The sequence below is a fragment of the Acipenser ruthenus genome, chromosome 23, assembly GCF_902713425.1.
Source record: "Acipenser ruthenus chromosome 23, fAciRut3.2 maternal haplotype, whole genome shotgun sequence".
Taxonomy (NCBI): Eukaryota; Metazoa; Chordata; class Actinopteri; order Acipenseriformes; family Acipenseridae; genus Acipenser; species Acipenser ruthenus.
This window is the reverse complement of record NC_081211.1, coordinates 5,320,746-5,343,790: the sequence shown is the minus strand read 5'-3', so window position 1 is coordinate 5,343,790 and position 23,045 is coordinate 5,320,746. Positions and strand designations below refer to the sequence as shown.

The window sequence follows — 23,045 nt, the reverse complement described above, 5'->3', positions numbered from 1 at the left end:
AATGTCTGAGGGCGTGATCCTGACAAAGAGGCAGCCTCTGGAATGCCGTGCCTCGCCCTGTCTGGGCATTCTTGCAGCCAGCTCCCTCAGGGCTGGCCAGGCACACTTTCCTGCCTTTGTTGTATAACTCGTTTCAGACTGCTGCTACCCTGGATGACTGGGCTACAGCATACCGAATGAACTGCAGTGTCATCTGCTGTGCAGAAAAGAATAAAAGTGGTCCTGACCACATTCATCACAATTAAATGAAGCCCTTCTCTAGATCCATGCAAAACTCCAAAGTACACAGCAGGGTAATAATAAACATTTGCACTTGGTAATGACAAATTGGCGTTTAAAAAATGCAACTTATTAAAACAATTACTGCCAAATTCACTTCCTGAAGCAGTTAGTTAGGTCACACAGAAATAATGACAAAAGAAAAAAGTCAGACATCATGAAGACAACACACACAGACCAGACTACACGTACAAGATCAAGGACAGCACACAGAGCTGTGATGTTAGTTTAGCTGCAAGAGGCTACAAATATTGTTCCAGCCCCGAACATGAGCAGTAAGAGCAGCTCAACGTCGCTGGACGCAAACTGAACAGAACATTGTGTTTCCTGCTCAGAGCAGATCCTTCACAGGCCTGTGGCACTGCGTGAAACTGAAGCATGCTGAACAGTACTGTGAACGGCTAGGGTCAAACTGCTGTGCAGCGTGATCCAAAACAGCAGAATACATTGGCCAGAAAGTTACGCTAAAATACTTACTTGAAAAAAAAAAACAAGAAAGAAACGAGAGGACCAGTGATGATAATGCAAAGTTTGTAAGGATTCTTCAGGACAGTAATTCCCGTGCGTGCTTTTCATTAAGCACACATTGTTCCAGTGCATTACTGCAATGCGTGAACTGGATAATAGAAGACACTGTCTTTACAGAACTATACACTGTGTGGCAACAGCACACTCTAAAAGTTATTTTTCTGATACTACTGCACACTTAATCAACTGCTGGCAGATGACAACTACAGCAGGTGATGTTTGACAATTAAAAGCGGTCGGCAGAAATGTTATCGGCACATTAGGCCGTCTAAGGGTTAAAAGAAAGACCCTGTGTAGACAGGAGCAGTGCAGTCAGTGACAGGTATGTTAGCTGATGTTCTGTAGCGGTGAGGGGAGGTGAGACAGGGAGGGGGGCAGCTCTGTGAAGCCTCACAGTCTCGGTGAGATACCTGAGCCCTCGAGGGCGGGTTCTGAATGGGTAGGGTCCAGCAGTATAAACCAATCCTCCGCCTTCCTCTCCGCTACCGGCTTCAAATCAGACTGGGCAGACTTACCCCTCGCTGGAGAAACGGTCAATAAGTTAGAAGAAGATCCTGAGCTCTCAACGGGACTTACACTAGGGGTATTATACATCCTGACTCTTTATATAGGTGCTCATTTCCATTGTTAAATAAAACATGTAACCCCTTCTCATGAGAAGTTACGAACTGGAAATGTTACCAACAGTTCTAGGGATGGAAATAAGACTCCTATTGCATAGCAGTTTCACCCATTCCAGGTCTTAATATGAGCTTGAGTAACCACAGCGTATAAGGTAACAAGCTCTGATGAGTCTTATTAAATTCGTAATAAAACCAGGAATGGAGCAAACTGCTGTGGTCCAGGAAACACCGTTTGACGATTTGAGTCTTGTGCCCTATTCACACTACTTAAATAATGATCAACACATGTTGAAATCAGGATTGTGATTTGGTGTGGATAGGGCACGCGTCTGTGAGCATTTCTACTGTCTGAAATGTGGAGATCTCTCTTGTGAAAGATCAGACACAGCTTCCTTGGGTTCATTTGCAGGTTTGCAGGTGGATATCAGAAGCCGTAACCTGTAATGAAAAGTAAGGACGTGGGAAGGCAGACACACACCTCCATCGAGGCTCCGAGAAGCACGCTTACTGGCAGTGCGCTGGAACAGAGGGGCCGGCCTGTCGATCATAGAGCTGGCCTGGCGGGTCTGGGCTTGGGTCCGTCCGCTGTACCGGAACTTGGAGCCCAAAGCCAGGAACCTCCGTGGGGTGGTGGCTTCTGTAGAGGTGAGCCTGGGGAGAATAACCAAGATGAGACTGGAGAACCAGGAACCGCTGGAAGCACACAGTGCAAACCCCAATCTGGAACAGCACTGCCGCAGTGGGAGGAGTCACAGGATAGCGGTTCTGGGGAGACGCCACCCACAGTGGGAGGAGACACAGGGGCTACATAGGATACTGCTGTCACAGGTATTGCCGAAAATAAAACGTACCTGAAAAACGTGTGGTGCTCCACACAGACCTTCCACAGCTTCTTTGAGGCTCTGTAATTGGGCAGCTTGAACCCGATGGTGCTCTCGTATTGCTCTTGCTGCAACACACACAGAAAACAGCGATGACACAACAAAGCATATCCCGTATTGAGATTGTTTTATAAAAGCAGCACCAGCTGTGAATAGGTACTGGCTCTGCATTGTAGCTGGTGCCAATTCTCTCACTTAAGTAACTGGAGTAAGAAATAGCTGGGCTGTTCTAACAAGGTGGCTTATGAGGGATAAAACCACGTTGCGATCACAAATTAAATTCTTAACACGATGACATTTCAATATGTAAAGAACGCGAGTTCTCGGGGCGAGAGCCTGACATAACCAACATGACCTTGGTTTTTAAAAACAAGACTACGGCATGAAGCAATGACATTTGCGATACTCAAGAGCGCGCGTTTCTCTGTGCACCTCAGAGGGCCGGATCTTGATGAAGAAGCTGCTTCTCTTGTAGGAGATCTTCAGGACCTTGGGCCAGGAGAAGCGGTTGATTCGGAGCTTGTCCTTGTAGACGTGAAGCCCGCTGGAACACACCCCTAGCATGATTTCCACGCCCTCCAAATCCTGCAGCACAGAGACACAGTGATCAGGCACAGGCTTTGCAAACCTAACCTCTGATTACAATTAACATGACATGCACATTTCTTTTTGTGCTGATGGTCTTTTGAGTCCAAACTACAAAACATGAAGTGATTAGGTACCAGGAACCTGCAGCAACTTTTCACCTGCAGTCTTAGAAATATCTGCATTTACCAAACTGCAATACAAAATTCTAGCATAAAAGCCACAGACAAAATAAAAGGGAGGGGGGCTCCGTGATAATATTGCATTAATAAGCAGTGCTGGAAGAAAATCACTTGCAACTTTTAAATTATTATTACTGTTTTAATTTGTACAAATAATATTTTGTGGGAAACCAAATTTATAACCATGGCCAATCCCAAAACGCCACGTTCTCTACAGACAGAATTCACAACGTGTCCAGTCCTTCAGGTGTGGCAGTATCAGTAGTACTGCATCAGGGCACGTAGTTTCACCAGAACCCCACTAGGTGGCACTGTCTCCCATATATAAATCATGCATTTGTGTGTATTAAATCCTATCTTCTTAACTTCCACTTGGATCAGCATAACAATCTATTGGATTTATGACGAGCTTCTTGATGTATTCTAGAGGTCACAAGCTTAGCTGTAACCAATTCACCTCTAATGGCTTAATCTCCTATACAACTAGGATCGTTACCTACTGCGGACTCCACTCACCTTGGCCTGATGGAGGTCCAGCCCGTACATGGACAGCTTCTTGGCGTTCTCCAGAAACTGCTGGTCTGCCTCGGCTGGAGTCATGGACCTGCAAACACAGGTACAGAGCACCCCAATTCCACATCTGAGCAATCAACCAATCACTGTTAAGAACTGGTCAGAACTCCAGTGCACTAACCCTGTGTATAGACGTCATCCTGTGCAGAAAACAAAGTTTAAAAAAAATAATAATCTAGCACTATGTTTAATAGTAGTTCACGAATCCAATCCTCTTTTTTTGTGAGTTATAATAAAGTCACTTCCTGTTTTTTCAAATCCAATTCCTTCGAAGGAATACTGACGCTAACCCTGGTTCTAAGTTAGAGTATTTTGTAGGGTGCCTCTTCTTCCAACAGAAATCATTCCAGCTTGGCGATCCTCTTACCTAAAAACTGAACATGACATTTTAAAATAACACGAGACAGCACACACGCCATGTATTAACGTGCCATCCTGAAAGCATTAGGAGGTTTGCTTACTTCGTTTCTCTGGGTTTCTCAGCGTCTTACCTGCAGTGTGCTCAAATCACACACGTAGGACATGTTTTCAACATAGAACAGTATTGTGCAACAAATAAAAAAGTAGCTATATTTAGAAATGAGTCCTCTTGGGAAGGCAATGCTTAGCTCCTATTGGCTGGGGAGAACATGGTTTATGTTGGTCTGTCTGTGTCGCCACGGAAACAGAGTGCACTCTCATTGGCAGTAAGGAATCAGGGTGTCCGAGACGGTTCTATGAGGCAGGGCTTGCTGCTGTGTATTGACTCCCCTAACACTCAGTAAATCAATTCCCCAGGCTGCCTGACGTAGGGCTTTTAAAATCGTTTTCTTTAATCCTATTAAACTGGATAAAGGCTGCATGGAGTCCCGATACACGCTCGCATAAACTTCTAATACAGGGACTGATATGCTAAGTGATTGATGCTTCTATTAAAAAGGGGCGATAACCAAGGCTTTACAATCCATTATCTTACTGCTCAATAGCTTAAGTAAACTCATCAGTGGTCACTCTTTTCATTAGGATGTCTTTTGTTTCTCTTCACTATACAAATAGATCTTCCTGGTACGGCAGGGTCCTGTTTTGATGTTATTGACCAAGTGCCCCCCCCCCCCCCCCATCGACCTCCCTTCGATTTTCCCCATTGGTGTAATGTATAAATGTTCAGTTTCCTATCTCACTTTATAATGCATATGAGTTTGTTTTTTTACCCCAGAGTTAAAAAGTGAAAGCCTGGCTGTGCTGGGTACCTGTATGTGCGATGGAGCGCCATCACCTTCTCCTCCAGCTCCTTGGTCTGGTTGGGGGCGAGCCGCACCTGGCTCAGGTAGTCCGTGCCGTGCAGGTCGGGGTCGTACTCTCCCAGCTCTGACTGCACCGTGTAGGAGCCCAGGAGGGCCAGCGTGACGAAGGAGCAGGGCAGTCGTCCCGACGCAATGTCCTTCCGCAGCTGCAAACACAGGTAGTACCTGCAAACACACACCAGGGGGCGCTTTCATTCACCAGCACCCTCAAACCCACAAGATGACAGAATAAAGGCAGTACTGTTTACGCTTCTCTTATTTAAGTGAATAACAGCTAGCGGCGAACAATTCATTGTATATAGACGGATTGTGATGACAGGGTGTGTATCACCAAATGAACTAAAGATACTGCACAGCTCCTTGTAGAATTGGTACTTGAATGAATGCATGTGTCTCCTTTACTTCCTGCCTTTAATAAAGTAATATATTGGAATCCATGTGACATGCCTGATAACGTCAGTGGAACCCAATGTTTTAAAGAGGAAACAGATTGCTTCACAAGATCGCTTCTCGCTGTCTCATGCCTTGGTGTGGAGCAAACAGGCATTTTCTCATACCCAGTGCCTCACAGACTCCTTTGTCTAACAATACAAAAGCTATACTGCCAATCTACTGGGGGGGGGGGTAACTATTTATCCAGCATTGATGAATCGTGAACTATTTGACATGACGTAGCACTTATCGTAAAAGAGGCTGTATCATTTGTATTGAGAGACAAAAGTCCAGCACAGCTCACTGCATTTCACCAGCGGGTTCTTCAGTGTGTTTTATAGTTGATATGAATACGTTGACTCATTCAGATTGGCATTAAAACTATTATTAAAATGATCATTTGATTTTACTATGCATCATTCACTTAGCCCATGAGGACCATCACATGTATCCTGGGTGATACTGTATTGTGAGCGATATTACTGTATCATTACACCCCCGTGATCCACACAGTAGTACACATCTACATGTGGCAGCCTGGTACTATGACTGTGATCTATCACTTAATACACTATGTAAAAGTAATGTGTGCTCTTGACCAGGGACTGGCCCAGGTCAGAATCAAGTGCTTTACCTTGTGATGTCCTCTGTGAGCTGGGTAGGATCAGGGGGGTAAAATTTGACATTGAATGTCAAGCTGCAGGGAACTTCTGTAATGGAAAGACAGCAGAGGATCATTAGGACGTGAGCACCCACTGCGTATAATGCAAAACCTCCCGCTATTCACAATCTCTCCTCCCACCCGACGCTCTGCATGTAACTGAGCACACAATGACCATCTCTCTCGTCATCTAGCTCCAACAGACAGTTCCTATGATGCATATAAATAGCTCAAATTCTATTACATGAAATATTTAAGTACAGTCAGGTTGATGTCTTTTTCAAGGTCTGGAAAATGGCCTTTTCTTGGTTTTTTAACCTTAATATTTTATGCTGACAAATGCCAACTAAAGCATTAGACCTGTTCTTTACTGCAGCTGCTTTTCAGCATGGTTGTCTGTGCGGGGAAGTGATGTCAGCACTTGAAGACTCTAGAACTGTGCGTTTGACTGCACCTACCTTGCACCTGCTTCCTGATCTCCTTCGTAAGGTCCAGCCATGTCTGAAACACAAAACAGCAGTGTTGCGAATCGACATCAGCAGTGAGCAACATTCCAAATAATAATTGGTTAACATTTTGATTTGTGCGTGTGTGCGACTTCTTTTGTATGTATATGTTTTATTCATACTTATGAACATGGACATTTTTTCCCCTTTGAATATATTTCTAGTGTTTTATTGGCCACATGAAGAGCAATGCCTAAAATGATCCCAGACATACAGCAGACACATTCATGCCCACTGGCCAGGTCTCCAGCGGAGACCAGTCAAATACCCGCAGTTTTACTGGGTTGAAAAAAAGTGCAGTGCTGAGTCTTAACTTTAGAAGCCGATGGGCCGGTTTTAACAAGATTAACCCCAGGGTGCAAGCTGCACCAATAGGGTTTTGTGACAGGGAAAAAAACATCCCAGCAACGTTACTGAAACTGGTAACTTCTTAGGGGAACCAACTAGTAGAGATTTGATGAAAGGCTAATCTGTGGAGGCTTGCGTATTAGTTTTAGCAGGGTCCTCATTTACAAGAAAGGTAAGTGCACACACACACACAGAGACAGACACACACACGTCACCTCCGTACTGGCTCTAGTGTGCAGCCAGCCATCCCCTAAGCCATCCTGTCGCCAATCCCTCGGACAAAGCAGAGAGCTCAGTAATTAAGAACGTGTTTATCCGGGGCCTGGGAGCCATGAATCCCTGCATACACAATTCCCTCATTGAGGCCAAACCAGGGCTGAACTATCCACTGCACTGGGGCTTGTGAGGACTGCGTTCAGTTCCAGGGCTGAACTATCCACTAAATCAGCTGGTTTAACAGACCCAAGTTACACCTAATTTTGGGCGTTCCATTAGGTAGTGCAAGATTCATTCTTATTGGTATCTGTGAAACCAGTAATGTGTAGTAACATGAAATAAAAAGTAATGTCCTCAACTGAAATGTTTGCGAAAGATTTTTTTTTTTCAAAAGAAGCTGCCTTGCTGAAGAGCTGTACAAACTCTATATATTTAGAGTTTAAGAAGATGTAACCTAAAAATAAAGCCAATTGATATTTTAAATTAGTGTGAATGAAAATAGGATTAAAATTTGACACAAGAACGAGTAAAAAACAACCAGATTTCCCCTGCTAAAATAGAGCCTGTATTTACCCATTCTTAACGAGGACTCTGCAGCTGCATGGTGTCGCTGCACAGGTCATCCAAGATTAGCAGTGACATCAGAAGACTGCTGTAGTCACTGTGGAAGACTTCGTCCCAGGCAAATAGTTCTACCATGCAACCAAACAACAACATTTTTGAAGAGGGTGTTCCATTCTTTGGCATCAAAACCATGTTGTGTTCTCTTAATAAACCCTGGCACTCAAGCAAAGACTCCCTAATTATAATCAGCACAACAGAACAACGCAGTGTACCCGGATTGGCTTCCTATTTATTAGAAGGCGGCAACTCTTTTTATAAAATTGTTTTTATAGATGTTTTGGGAGGAGTTTAATAAACATCCGGATTGGAGCAGGGATTTTAAAAGGAGATCTTGTTCTGCAGCACCCCTCTTCCTCCCAGGAGGAGGAGACCCAGCCAAGCTGCAGTCTTACCTTCACTGTAGATGACTCCCAGATCGCCAGTCCGTAGTAGTCTTTCTCCAGGAGGTTGAGATGATCACAGACCTTCGAGAACAACTCCTGGCCCTTTGCATGTTTCTGAGATTAGAGGAGAAACACATCAGACCAACTGGTGAACTTTAACATTTGTTCTGTATATAGGTCTAGAAACAATAACTCTGAAGACCAACGTTGCTGTCTAACGCATTCTAGTCGGTCATCGCCTATCCTAGATTTCTGACTTTTTTTTTATTTTTTATTTTTTTTTAGAAATCCCAGTCGGCTCAAGTTGAATCAATTGAAATTGGAATATTCCCCCTGCACGGACAGGAAATTGGGCCATATTCATAACCCTTTAATTCAGTCAGTTTTTATTAATAGGTTTAATGTTTCTAGACTGTTATTGGCTTCTTTAAGGGCTGTCTGGAACAGTTTACTGAATATCCAATGTCTTGTTCATAAAAGTAGACTTCGAAAAAATACTATTTGGAGTTTCTCTCCTGGAGGCATGGGTTCAAACCCCAGGATTTTTTCCCCCCTCCCAAACTGGGGCCAAGTTCGATTTAAATGTAGTTTTCATTTCATCTCACAGTTTTTCATTTAGTTCCCTTAAGCAAACTGCCTGTACGTAACACATCGACTTCAGTGCAAAGGCCCCAGTGATAGAAAGCGTCTGACACAAAGTTCAGCACAAAGTGTATGTAATTGGTGATCATGGACTTCATTCATTATACTCCTGTTACACAGCGACAGAGACGGAGACAGTGAAACAGAGAAATCTCGCTCTTACGTCCAACTCGCACTCGTAGACCTCTTCGTCCAGCAGGGAGACTTTGTAGCGCATGGCTCTGGGTTTGCGGGGCGGCTTTGGGGCAGGTTTGGACTCCTCAGTGGGTTTACTCTCCGAGTCACCTCCTTCCTTGCCTCCCTCTGTCTTGGGTCCTGCCTGTTTTTCTTCCTCCTCTTCCTCCTCTGTGTCCTGGTCCTCCTGCGCTGGCTGCAACACAACAACAAACACAGTCCTTAACACCAGGGACACCCCTACAGCTGAATGAGATCCAGCAGCTACAGCTAAATGGCAGAAGTGTGAATTAAACAATAGGGCATTCCATCTGAAGAGGACCAAAGGGGGGTCATTAGGTCCGTGACAGATGTCTGCCAGTCCATGGTCTTGACTGAGGTCGACAAACCCCCATTCCCATTTCCAAGTAGTCTGATCTTGCTCTTTTGCCAATGGAAACAATCAAGACCGATTTCAGATGTCTTTCAACTCGTTGATGGCAGACGGGAACCAGGCTCATGCGGATGCGAGATAGATTTATTCCAAAAGCTTTGCACCAAACAGTAGAATGCTACAGCAGAATACAAATATTCCATCACCACCGACTAGCGATACACCAGAACAGACTTTTGTGTGAAAAAATCGTTCTTCGAGTTTTGCTACAACTGGAGCGAAAAGGGCTCCATATATTTAGTAAGCTACAGGGATTCCTGGGGAACACGAGTCATAACTGTACACAGTCATGATGACTCACACTGATTGAGTCTCTCCTCAAAGTCACTTCAACCGCTGAGAAAATCAAAAGAACCTTCTCCAGATCCACTTATTAAACAAGCTATTATGTGGCTATAACAATAATTTGCTATTAAGTGGATTTGCACATCTAGAACACTGAGACGTTGTTTTTACAGCAGCTTTTCTGATTGCCCTGAAGTTGTGTGAATCTGTGCCTATGGATTCCAGATGCCAATAGAACACAGCTGTGGAACTCATTCCCAGCATGGTGAGGTTGTGTCTGAAGGGGGTAAAAATGCCCATTTTGATGGTCTTTGACCTTCTTTTTTCCCCAGGTGGCCCTCACCTAGACACAATGTAATATTATTCTTCTAGTTTTCCTACAGAAAACAATGAATGGATGGAAGTGGTAAAGAACACCCAACTTGAGCTGGAATGACCGTGTATATGAAACAAGGCTCGGACTCAGACTCAAGACTTGACTTTTAACTTGATTGCATCTCTAGATTTTCCCGAACAGCTGTGTTTTACTAAACAAAGCAAGCTAGCAGTTTAATAGGTCTGTATCTGTGAAATTGCCAAAGTTAGCCAATTACCACCATAAAACGTATGATAAATGAATCCATATCATGTAGATATAAATGGGACAAATCCGTTATGGCAATATTATTTAACAAAGCAAAATTCTTACCAAATCTTTCATTGGAGAAAAAACGAACAGCATTAAAGGGGGCTGATCATCTCTTTTAGGGTACTTTTTAAACATGATGCTACAGCATGCAAGCATTCACTTTGTAAAAGTTCTGGCTGTTAACTGAATAAATGCTCATGTATTATTTTTTTTTATAATATACATACGCAAACACTCACATTCCAGGACAGCAGTGGCTTACTTCCCTATAAGTTTGTAGTCTGAACACATCCATTTCAGATGATATGTGGGCAATCTCTTCATAGCATTGCTGCTGTTAAGTTTAAAATCTTATTTATTTACTTGGCTTCAATTTATATTGCTTTCCAATGGCTTTGACCCCGAACCCGGATGCAGATCCTCACCTGTGTCTCGACGCTGCTCAGTGAGTGGAGGTCAAGAGCAGGGTCCCCCTCGGTTCTCAGTTCGGGTTCCGGATCAGCGATGGGAGCTTTCAGCAGCACTTCCTCTTCCTGGACCTCGGGCCCCGCCTCCTTGTCCTTGTCTCCGCCCCCTGTGTTGTCTGGCACCGCCCCCTCTCCCTCCGAGCACTGCGAGCGGCGCTTCAGGAAGGAGGAGAAGAGGCGCGAGAGTCCGCGGCCGGCAGACGATCGGCTCCGGGGTTTCAGCTGCTCCTCCGCGGGAGAGCTGGGGGTCTCGCTGGGCTTGTCCTGCCCCTCCTTCGAGCTGTCCCCCGGTCCTGCGCTTTCCTGGGGCGCCAAGACGACGGGTTCCTGGGCTGGTGGGGGCCGCTGCTCTGCCTCGGGTTCACTGGGCTTCTGCTGGCTCTCCGCCTCGCCTACCGAACAGGCTTCTGTCGTCATGTTGAAACTGAAACCACAAGGAAAAAAAACAATTGCTACACACAGCAGACCAATCTCGGACGTTTGCAGTTTCCCTACCACCTACACATGCATGCATACTTGTTATATATGTCAGTCACTGTGCCTTAGCAAACCTCACTTAAAAATAGAATGGCCTGCCTAGACTGCGCAAACTGAAAATAAACTCACGGATTAGTTTAACCAAGACCTTAAATAAATGCGAGGCATCAGAATAGGAATTCAAGAGCTTGCTTCGTAATAGGGTTAGAATGGTATCTTCGTCAATTTAACAGGACCATCGGTGTCAGCTTTCAACAGGCTCTATAAAGTATTTGCCAAGTCAGAGCAGTTCTAGTTTTGTTTTACAAAGCGGTAGCCAGCATGACTACCTGGAGGAATACAGAAAGGGTTTCGACCCCTCCACTCTGATCAGGGCTGCAATCTAGCTTTCCTAAAACCCAAGTCGCTTCTCATTAGCAGCTCTGAAGCAGCTAACCTGGATTGCACCAGCACAGACCACAAAGGCAGGGACAGCGGTCCGGCCACACAATGCCTCCCTTGTTCCGCTCTTTAAATTGAATTGAATAAGCCACTGATGATCCTCTCATTAAGGTTTGCAGATAATGAGGGTTCCAATTGTTGCTGTGCTGCGTTTATTAGCATGGAGGGGAAAAAACAAAAAACAAACAGCAGCGGTAATGGGACTGGCTTCAAAACTTCAGGGCCTCACATTTCAAGTTGATTTTACACCACAATACAGTGCTGTGGTCACTCTTCAAATTCAAACCCTTCTAAGCCAGAGAAGGGTTCATTTCGAACAGATTTTTAGCATTAAATACCTTCAGAAAAGCGGTCACATTTTATACATTACTGCTCCGTGCATAAAAGACTGGGTTTGCATCATTGTAGATGAAAAAGACTGCGAGAAGATCTTGAATTTCATATAAACTGGCTCACACTATACAAACACCACTGTGTAAACACTATGGCTAACAGCTAGATTTGGTCCGTTTAGGCAACATTTTTAACAACTTCACTCCACTAAATCTCTGGCATCCAATCATTCCTGCAGAGTCATCCTGGCCCTATGTTTTAATGCTTTTAATAAACGCAACTCTATTGCAGCACGCAATATTCATACAATGGAGAGCTCAATTGCTACTCCCAGTGTATTTGTTTCTGCTGCAGTATCTCGAATGTAGCGCACTGGGTTTAGTTAGGTGGCAGGACATGTAAATATTTTGTTAGAGCAGAAATACAGGGCAGACAAAATGTTCAGGCTAGCAGTAAACTGCAGAGGATTTTCAGACAGACTGCCAGCACTGGAGTGCCTCTGCACTTTAAGGACTGGAGCTCCAGGACTGATCCCAGATACCCATCTCAATTCTTCCTCTCCGACACTGAGGGTGCACAGCACACAGCGTTACTGTCAGCTGAAGAGAGCTGAGATCCTCTTTACCGCTAGCTCTGTACCACCATGGTTAGTGCTCATGAACCACTAAACTTGCTCTGCCATTAATCCACTCAGCTCCTAGCCCAGTCAACAACAAAGAACCCCAGAACACAAGCACGACAACACGCGCACGCACCAGAAGACACACACACACCAGAACACACACGCACGCACACACACCAGAACACACACGCATGCGCACACGCACACACACACACACACACCAAAACAGACGCACGCACGCACCAGAACACACGTATCTTCACAGGTACAAAACCTTAAAAGCAGAAGAAGAAAAAAATGAGAAAGAAAGCAAATCAGGGTGGTTTAACACCCCCCTTCCTTAGTTCTTGTTTTAAATAATCTCCAGTTGGATTAGGCGTATCTGGTTTAGAGAAATATTTAATTACACCACCCACCTCCCCTCTGTTACTGTGTACAGATATCCACAGAACACGTGTGCTGCTTGCTCCACTCCTCACACACAGGTGTGTTTACTCAGGTTATGTACAACAATTTTCTCAAACCGCACTGTATATAAATACACACAACAATGTACTTTTCAGTGTGCAAACTGACAAACGTACCATCTGCTGCATCTATATTTAATAGTCCCTTTCATGTAAAGCATCCCAACAAACACACAAGTACTGTATGGTATAAATAATCCATATCAAATAGACATCTTAATCTGTGGCGATGACACACGTAATCTGCACGACTGCCCATACAAAAGTGAAACTGTATCCATATTATTAAACCAGGATCTATCTCCTGCACATGCACAAACCAAACAGGAACCTCCAGGAACCCCCAGACTCAGATAAAGAATCTAAATACACAGTGTTGAAGTGTCCTCATAATTAGACGAGCGCTGTTATTTACAAATGTGACACACACAATGTAGACTTCCCAAAACATTAGCTCACAAAAGCTAGAGAGTCACGGTCATACAAACGCATGCACGTTTTCACTGGCACTGTTAACAAGACAGAATAACCCCACCTGTCAGACCACCGCACCTCAGATCGATTTCTCGTCACATGCGGCCGAGCTTTACTCAGAGCCTGCCTGTGTGAATGGAGGACCTTGCCTTGCAGTGTCTGATCCCCCAGTGGCAGGGAGAACTGCTGAAACTAGGACACACACCTCGGCCATACTATCAACGCATTTACTACAGCGCTGCGCTAAACACCAGAGAACAACAAATAAAACACTCCATGCTAGAATACTGTTAAACATCTTAACCTGACAAACATTTCAAATACAGTACAGTAGTAGAAGTCAAGAGCAAGAGCATTTACATCAGGGATATCAAACTCAAGGTATGTATAGTAATTTGATTAGATTTGAGGGCCAGGTAACATATATGTCTTTACAGTTATATACAACTTATTTTGAGTGGCGTTTCTTTTAGAGGAGCATCGATATAATATTTTAACCCGACACCAAGCTGTCCCCCTAATGGTATCACCCCTAATGGTTATTCAATGGTCTCTAAACTCACTTGATCTGATAAAGCAGAGTTTAAAATCAGAAAAGAGACTCTTGAAAATAACTCATCATACCAAGTAGACACTTCTGTTAAAATGTTTGTCTACCAGATATAAGTTCTGGTTTAATGAATATCCAGAGCCCGCCCGTTTAAGACACGGATTAAAGTCAATCTGAAAGTGTAGTACTTAGACGGTGCTGGTTTAATGGGGTCTAGTATTGTAAATGGCAGAGGGAGCTCACTGCACAATAGTGTACACTTTCCTGTGTAGATTTTACACAATGCCTGACTAGTACTGTACAAATGAAAAGCCCTGAAATAGCAGTCTTCCCCTTGCTGTGAATGTGCGCAGGTTCTTCCCCCACTTGCTTCTTAAATCCAGCTGTTAGCAATGCTGTTTGTTTACTAGATAAGCTGTGCTGATCAAATCATTACTGCCTTCATTCAAATCACGTGATCCGCTTTTTAGAACACAACAAACGCCTGCGGAGAAAAAGCAGCCCAATGCAATCTATAGGACTGCAGATCAAAATAAACACACAGAATTTCCCATCTTCCATTGGGAGCATGCAATTCGTTTTGGGGAAGACTGCACAGCCAGCTTTATGGGCTTACTTTGCAAAAGCTCTGTAGAGAAATAATTCTCTTAACCATTGCAAGGAAAATTCCATTATTCCAACAGGCTTACACTATGCACAAAACCAAGCTTCAAAAGGCAGGTATGTCCTTCAGACACAAGCTATTTGATACAAAGTAATTGCAAACAGCTATATCACATCAAAAGGCTACATAATGAGGTTTTATACATGACCAAAAAAGCACAACAGTACTGTACTTGAATAAAGAACTCGCGTTAGTATGAATATGCTCTTCCCCTGTCATTTAGGTTGGCCTTTTAACAGAATTCAGTGAAGCAAGACAAACACAAAAACCTTACCTTGTTCCAAACCGTACAACTGTCAGAGTAGCTTTACTTTTACACAACAATTAAAAGCAGCAACCCACTTCATATTCCGTCATGCTTTACTAGCAGTGCAATGACGGGGGGATGCAAGCGTCAATACCCCACCCCCACAGGAGAGAGAGGAGGGGGGGGGGGGCCTCCTACAGAACGATTGTATCATCCATCGCAGTTCCGTTAGCTCAGGGAGTTCCCTCTTTACCACAGCTCACCGGCTTTCAAAACACACACAAACCCACGCCCTTACTGTGGGACATGCTGAACCAAAACCGTCACATGGGCCAAATCTACAATACTCACAGTGTGGAAAGTAACCAGCTTCCCTTTTGAGCTTATTAAACAAATAGAGTGAAACCCAGCTACCTAAACCAAGCAGGACACATGGTCTTACTAGCCAGCACAGCCCAGAGAAAGAGGAAACCCAAGTCAAGTTGACAATGACAAACGACTTTTACTACATATAATATATATGTAGGTGTATGAACAAAGAGATGGGGGTGAAGCACCATCAGGAATGCTTTATTGAATTAGATTGAGATCTATATTCCTAACATACTGAGCTAACCTGTAGACCCATTTTTTTTTTCAATAACAAATCCTAATTTGATAATAACAACCAGAAGACCGTGCAGGGACGAAAATAAGACCCCTATTACATAACAGTTTCACCCATTCCAGGTTTTACTATGTGTTTGATTAGGCCCAGTGTATATAGGTAACAAGCTCATGTATCTTTTTAAAAACCCACAGTAAAACCAGGAATGTATCAAACTGCTATGCAATGGGAGTCTTATTTCCATTCCTGCTGTGTACAGGCAACAGGTCATGGAGATATACAAGCTCATTTTAAAGTAGTTGATGGTAGTTTAATTAATTAAATTGACAGCAACACTATACACAATGCCTTTATTTCTTTCAAATATATGCCAGTGTTATATTATTAATGAAGTCCAGCGTGACCCAGCGCTCTCCTCACACACACTGTGCAGGGGTACAAGACGTGACCCAGCGCTCTCCTCACACACACACTATGCAGGGGTACAAGACGTGACCCAGCGCTCTCCTCACACACACACTGTGCAGGGGTACAAGACGTGACCCAGCACTCTCCTCACACACACTGTGCAGGGGTACAAGACGTGACCCAGCGCTCTCCTCACACACACTGTGCAGGGGTACAAGACGTGACCCAGCGCTCTCCTCACACACACTGTGCAGGGGTACAAGACGTGACCCAGCGCTCTCCTCACACACACACTGTGCAGGGGTACAAGACGTGACCCAGCGCTCTCCTCACACACACACTGTGCAGGGGTACAAGACGTGACCCAGCGCTCTCCTCACACACACTGTGCAGGGGTACAAGACGTGACCCAGCGCTCTCCTCACACACACTGTGCAGGGGTACAAGACGTGACCCAGCGCTCTCCTCACACACACTGTGCAGGGGTACAAGACGTGACCCAGCGCTCTCCTCACACACACACTGTGCAGGGGTACAAGACGTGACCCAGCGCTCTCCTCACACAAACACTGTGCAGGGGTACAAGACGTGACCCAGCGCTCTCCTCACACACACACTGTGCAGGGGTACAAGACGTGACCCAGCGCTCTCCTCACACACACACTGTGCAGGGGTACAAGACGTGACCCAGCGCTCTCCTCACACACACACTGTGCAGGGGTACAAGACGTGACCCAGCGCTCTCCTCACACATACACTGTGCAGGGGTACAAGACGTGACCCAGCGCTCTCCTCACACACACACTGTGCAGGGGTACAAGACGTGACCCAGCGCTCTCCTCACACACACACTGTGCAGGGGTACAAGACGTGACCCAGCGCTCTCCTCACACACACACTGTGCAGGGGTACAAGGGGTCTGATTGCTGGGGCTCAAGGCTCAACAGAAGACACAGACAGCGTTCTAGTTTGGATTTGCATCGAAGCTAACTTTACAGAGAGGCAGTGTTTTGAAAGAGAGTGTCACTAGTGTTTTACACACCCCAGACACTGCAGCTCTTGTCAATGCTTGTTCTCGCTGCACTGCCTTGACACAACATCCTTTGTTTCAAGTCAAGTGGATAATTGTCTTCAAATGCAGACAGCATGTGTATGGCATAGGGTTTTAAACATACGTTTATACACAAGGCATTCTGTGGGAAGTTACAGTATAAGCTGTAGTAGCAACATTTACTATTAACGCTCACAAATCATACGTATTTCACAAGATACTGTACCCAAACCATGTGCATTTCACAAGACATCCCACACTTACTTACTTCTGTCAACCAACATCAAAACGCAGTTCATAAAAAACTCAGATGCCAAACAAATGCTTGCCTGTCTCTGGACGCTGAAAGCGAGCTCAAGGATTTAAAAAGGGTTTTAAAAGTGAAATCGGCCCCAGCCCTGGATTAGATCGCACTGCACTGATGTGCTGGTCCTAGCAGCTGGAAGCATTCCCATTAACTACAGGCTTACATCATCCCAGCCAGCCTGCCAGCGCTGATAACCAGACAGAATCAAAACAAAGCAGAGAGCGGGTGCCCCTGCCACCGACAACCAGCGACCACTGATACTGTAGAGAGGTGCACAAGCACAGGGCTGAATGGGATTGCTCAGTGTGGTGTCAAACTCCAAGTGTTTCAGCTGGTTCTCTGTGACCTTTGTGTTCGGAATGAAAACGCTGCTCTCATAATACGCAGTCTAAACATCTTGTTGCAATCTTTGTTACCCCAAACGTGGGTTCTACCAGATCACGGTTAAATGGCATTGTCAAAATGAAAGCCTTTAGGATGTTCGCTGGGCACTAAAAACACATTTGAAAACGATGGCAAACTGCTTGCTTAGCCACAATGTCCTGCATTTATGAAAGCAGTTTATCCCAGGGGGCAACTGAACCTTTTTTGCTTTTTGAAAGGAAACCCGCAGTTTGATAAACACAGTGCAAACAGTTTAGGATTTACAATTAAACCTGGAGTTTTTTCTAACTATGCCAATAGTATTTTCCATTCCCCCAAAACAGGTGCAATTTACTGAGGAACAGCCTGTGTTTATTTATGCAGAGAGTGAAGAGGATCTTGGGAAAACGCCGTCCATGCTAGCACTTTCTCTTCCATAAACAGAGCTATCTTTAAGACTCCTTTTTGTCCAAAGTTCTGTTGTGGAAATCTAAAGGCTAGATATACCCAGAGTACAGGCTCCAGCAGTAATCTGCAGGTCTGGGACAACAGGCTGTGATCAGCTACATTGTGCTGCTGATGACCTGTTTAGCTTGCAGCTTGGATAAGAGGATAAAAGCTGTGGACCTCCCCAACCAAACACCAAGAGAGGAGACCCTCTATCCAACAACCGTCACTCTAGGAAACTGCTGTAACAGCACACCTTCAGCTGAAACACTGATGACACCAGGATCTCGCTGGAGATCTCACTGATTCTGAGCAGGGGCTTGTGTACACTGCAGAGGGGGATTCACACAACTGCACAACACCCAACACATCATACCTCCCACGTATTCCACGCTCATAATGGATTATCTTACTATATATAGCAGTGGGGAATAAACTGCGTTCATGCTGACTTGACTCGCTAAGTGTGTCACACAGCAAGCAGGATTTTTAATATCCAGCTGTAAATGTGCACGGTGCAATCTCCAGCTGGAAAAACAATGCAGGAAGGAAACAATCTAGCAGTGGTAGGAGGACACAGGGAAGCAATAGTCCCTTATAGATTGCAGATAACAAATGTGCCCGGACACGTTTTCAAATAGACTTTTTCGGTGGCAAAAATGATCATGCCCATATTCTTTCATATAACAGAATTTATAAATGATTAGCTAAAAAAAAAAAAATCAGCAAAAGGAAATAATGAATGACTTCTGAAATACACAACACACATCCTGCACATGGGTGTATTTCTCACCTTTCTTTAATGGGGCATTTCATGTGGCAATAGGGTAGCAAAATGTCCAAATTCTTTGGGTCACATTGTGCACGTGGGCACAAACACTGTGCAGCCCTGTATGGAACTAGGTGTATTTTACATGAAGATTTTAATTTTTACTGTACGAATTACAATTTATAATTATAATTTAAGTACATTCAAATATTTGTTCAAATTTTGAAACAATATTCAAAACATGAATCAGAAGTGTTTGTCCAAGCAAACCCTCTGTGCCTGATGCATGTTACACCACCATCACACCATCACATAAGGAGCACCCCTGCTCCTTATTCACTGCACACACGTGCTTCATGGCTGCATGCATCACATATCCTCCCACACTCCCATATGTTGTGCTTCATCTCTAGTCATTTTCAATAAGCTCCTGCTTTCGCTAAAGGGAGGTGTTCTTACAGATCAAAGGCAAACATTCTCATCACGCCTGTGTTGGGTCCCTTGCCTTCGTGAATAAAAGAGATTCACAGAAGACAAACAGTAACATCCAAATCTGTCTTGCAGTCTCCGCAAAGTTTATTTTGGGAATATTTTGTTCTGTATTTTAATTCTTGGTCTGTTTCCCTTTAAAATGGGATTGTCCTGATAAACTGGGTCATGGCCTGGCCCAATTCACTGTACAAGGGTAATTCAGAAACTCAAAAGTGGACAGCCTTGTTCACATTGCCACACAATGCTACAGATACAGACATCGATTTATTCCTGTTCCAAATTTCCATCAATCTTGTTCTTACTGTGGTGCACACAACAAAGACACTGACACACATAATCTACCCTTATCTTAGTCCAATGCTAATTTATAAATGCCTTTTTAAATATCGAGCATGATTTGTAATGATGAACTACCATTTTACATTCACCCAGTGATGTCTCTACATGACTTTATGTACATTTTAAAAGGGTTCAGAGATGAAAGCTTCAGATCTCATGAGGTGTCTTTGCAGAGCGCTGTTCTGTTCTGCCAAGATATCCGGGATGCTGCAGGCACACGCACTAAGATTTGTATTCAGTCTGGCTCATGAAAACCCATTTTAAATCTACCTTGATTTGTACTATTGAACTACCTTGGAATCCCATAAACAACTAAATGGTGGAACAGTGTATGCTGTAACACTAAAAGAAAGGTTCTACGAGCCCAGGAAGACAAGCACTAGAATACAGCTGATGAAACGTGTGTGTACCTGACTTGTACTGGAGCTCAGAACACCACACAAAGCCAGAGGAGTCCCTGGAGGAACATCTTCACTTCAAAACAAAGGGGCACATTTTCAAACGTGTTTACACCAGTCTGCGATTCTGTCCAATTACTATTCCCCAGCCATGATGGATAACTTCACACAGCCAGGCATCATCCTGTGCTCCCCTGACAGTGCAACTCATCCTGCAGTCTACCAGATGAGCCACTCTGGGTCCAATTAACAAAGAACCCTAATCTAATCAACAGGTTAAGCATCCATTTACACTGTCCAAGTCATCCTTAAAGAATGCATGCATGTATGTTTCCAAAAAGGGCACCGCAGAACTCCTGGAGGCTGGTCTGTACAATAGCAAGACGTCTCTATACAGTACATTCACAAGCAGGCCTGACCACATAGCTCTCCAAACCCCCATTTTTGTTTTTTATTTATTTATTTATTTATTTATTTATTTGTGGTGGCCTTACCACATTTTGTTGTTACTTTTTCTGAGTCTTGACATATGGCTGCTGTAAGTTAACAAATATTTGTTTGTTTAAGTGTTAAACCACACTGCACCAGGGCTTCGAAACTCCAAGTTTCACAAGCACAAACGGGGAAGTTCACCTGCAAGCTACACGAAGGGGAGTTACTAATGATTTTATTTAGAAGACACTTTTATCCGAAGCTACTTACAGAGACTAAGGGGAGAACTATGCATCGACAAACAACAACTCTCATCCTAAGCACAGTTACAGTAGAACCGCTTGGTTGCCAAGTAACAACTCAATAAGCAAACGTAAGAGAGCTGACCTTTTACAATCATTTTAAAAGAGAGTAACTGTGCCAAATAAAATTTTTAAAAAAACAATGACATTTAAAAAATAAATAAATAAAAAGACAAAAGGCAGACCCCAGGACAAGAAGGCAGAAATCGTTTTCTAAATATCATGGTTAATTCCTAAAAGGAAGGTAGGAGGGCCGTCCAAGTCATTCTCTGACTGGAGTTTTATTTTTTTTGGATTTATAAGTTTGTTTTCCTATTTGTTTTAACGTTTTGTTGTCTTAGCCCATCAAATTACAGTATTTCAATAGGACTACAAGTATACCCCCGCCCCTCAATATAGTTTTACTAGCAATAGCATTCAGGTTTTAGAACCCAAATAGAACAAATAAATACATATTTATTTATTTAAATAACTAAATACAACACCATGCAATGCCTAGGGTATTTAATCCCCAACTAAAAAATACCAAATATGGCACAAAATCCATGACAAAGACTATTCTCATAGCCCTCCTCAGTCCAGATAGCAAAGACAACAACGACAAGGCGAGGTTTTAAACAAAAGATGCCGTAACTTTCATCCCTCCGACCCCAGCAAATCACGTCCCCCAAACACTGTGTTAAATGTTTAAAAATCCAGACTCCTGTCCGACACAAAACATCATCAATGAAACTCTGGAAAACTAAATACAAAAACATTCCCAAACAACGGAAGAAGCTGCTTTTTCCTTTTCCCTTGAAAACAAAGTTTATTGTTTAGCAAGCGAGATGGGACGTGATTTTTGTCAATCATATTTAGCACGGACAAAGGCAGACAGACAGGTAACCAAACAATAGAAACCATTTCAGCACGGCACTAAACAAATAAAAAGCATTTCATTTGTATTGTATTTAAATGCAATGTTTAATCACCACTAAAGCTTAAAGGTTATTCATATTTGTATTTACTTAGCAATGACACAACGCGAGGAGAAAAACAATGCAAACCACGTCAGAATATACCACATTCAAAATTGCACGTTTGCACAATGCATTGCAAATAACGAGTGCATTTTAAAGCATACCCGCATTTGAAGTATGCGTAGTTAAAGGAAATATTTTGCTAAAAAAAAAAAAAAATACTAACCACGGAAACATTGTTTGCACGCTAAATGCATCCGCGAGTAAAAAAAAAAAAAGTGTTTCGCTATCATAATTAAATTAGAAAAACGGAAATGAGAAAAGCGGACTGCGTTTTGAATTGTGTGTTTATGCAGTTAGCCTCCTCAGCAGTACATTAACACGTACAACCATCTATATTTAGATCAGTGTCTAACGCGGCTGTTTGTTGTTTACTGTAGAGGTTCCTTCTATGAGGGGCAGGTGTTTAAATGCCTGAAAATGGCGCCTTGTGTAAAAATAAAACCATAAAAAAATGTGAAATCCCTCATATAAATATTAAATCGGCAGGGTAAAAAGGTGCATTGCGCCTACCTGTTTTTTTGTCCTTTTAAACCCAATGGCGAAAAGTAATCCTTAGGAGGATGTCAACTTGCCCGTGTTTCATTCATAGACCAGGGATGCAATAATATAAACCATGTGGGTGTTTTTTTTTTTTTTTTTTTTTTTTGTTATTTTTTTTAACTGGTGTCTCAAGATTCTAGTAAAAAGGCGGGGCTCCATATGAAAGAGGCGAACTTTTTGTTACACGAAATGGCCAATGGAGATCGCAGAAGCCCGTGCGTCTACCAATCAGAAGAGAGGGGACTGACACACAATGGAACGCGCCAAGGCAGCAGCTGCGAAACGCAGTTCATAAAGAAAATGCATGGAACGTATTTTTATTAATTACAATTAAGCCATTCTACAACCAAGCAAGCTCCTACCCAGAATCAACCCTACACAATGCAGTCTGATAGGCGTCATTATATATTCAACAATAACGAGGTTGAGGGAGGGCGTTCTTTTTAGAAAAAATCCCCTCTAATTATATGCAATGCAAACAAACCCAGATGCTAAATTTTGAATCACTTGGCAACCCGGCTAAAGAAGCGGTCAGATTTTAATTTCCTTTGCTTGTTTAA

The 23,045-nt window shown here is 43.5% G+C and overlaps 1 protein-coding gene across 12 annotated transcripts in view; it reads right to left on the bottom strand.

The window, feature by feature from the left end:
* Nucleotides 1–22,730, bottom strand: part of LOC117413371 (protein 4.1-like) — a 49,640-nt gene extending 26,910 nt beyond the window's left edge. For 2 of the 12 annotated variants that reach the window (XM_058997570.1, XM_058997571.1), the window contains exons 1-12: nt 22,109–22,226; nt 10,692–11,157; nt 8,910–9,116; nt 8,114–8,218; nt 6,486–6,528; nt 6,001–6,076; nt 4,881–5,099; nt 3,595–3,682; nt 2,744–2,896; nt 2,282–2,379; nt 1,909–2,081; nt 1,218–1,328 (exon numbers count right to left, since the gene is read on the bottom strand). In XM_058997570.1, the coding sequence (XP_058853553.1) occupies nt 1,218–1,328; nt 1,909–2,081; nt 2,282–2,379; nt 2,744–2,896; nt 3,595–3,682; nt 4,881–5,099; nt 6,001–6,076; nt 6,486–6,528; nt 8,114–8,218; nt 8,910–9,116; nt 10,692–11,157; nt 22,109–22,119 (1,750 nt within the window). In that variant the 5' untranslated portion in view covers nt 22,120–22,226. Of the gene's footprint in view, nt 1–1,217; nt 1,329–1,908; nt 2,082–2,281; nt 2,380–2,743; nt 2,897–3,594; nt 3,683–4,880; nt 5,100–6,000; nt 6,077–6,485; nt 6,529–8,113; nt 8,219–8,909; nt 9,117–10,691; nt 11,158–15,035; nt 15,145–22,108; nt 22,228–22,455 lie in introns of those variants that run through there. The other 10 variants (XM_058997574.1, XM_058997572.1, XM_058997568.1 and 7 more) reach the window with 9 other exon arrangements.
* Between the last annotated feature and the right edge of the window lie 315 nt (nt 22,731–23,045).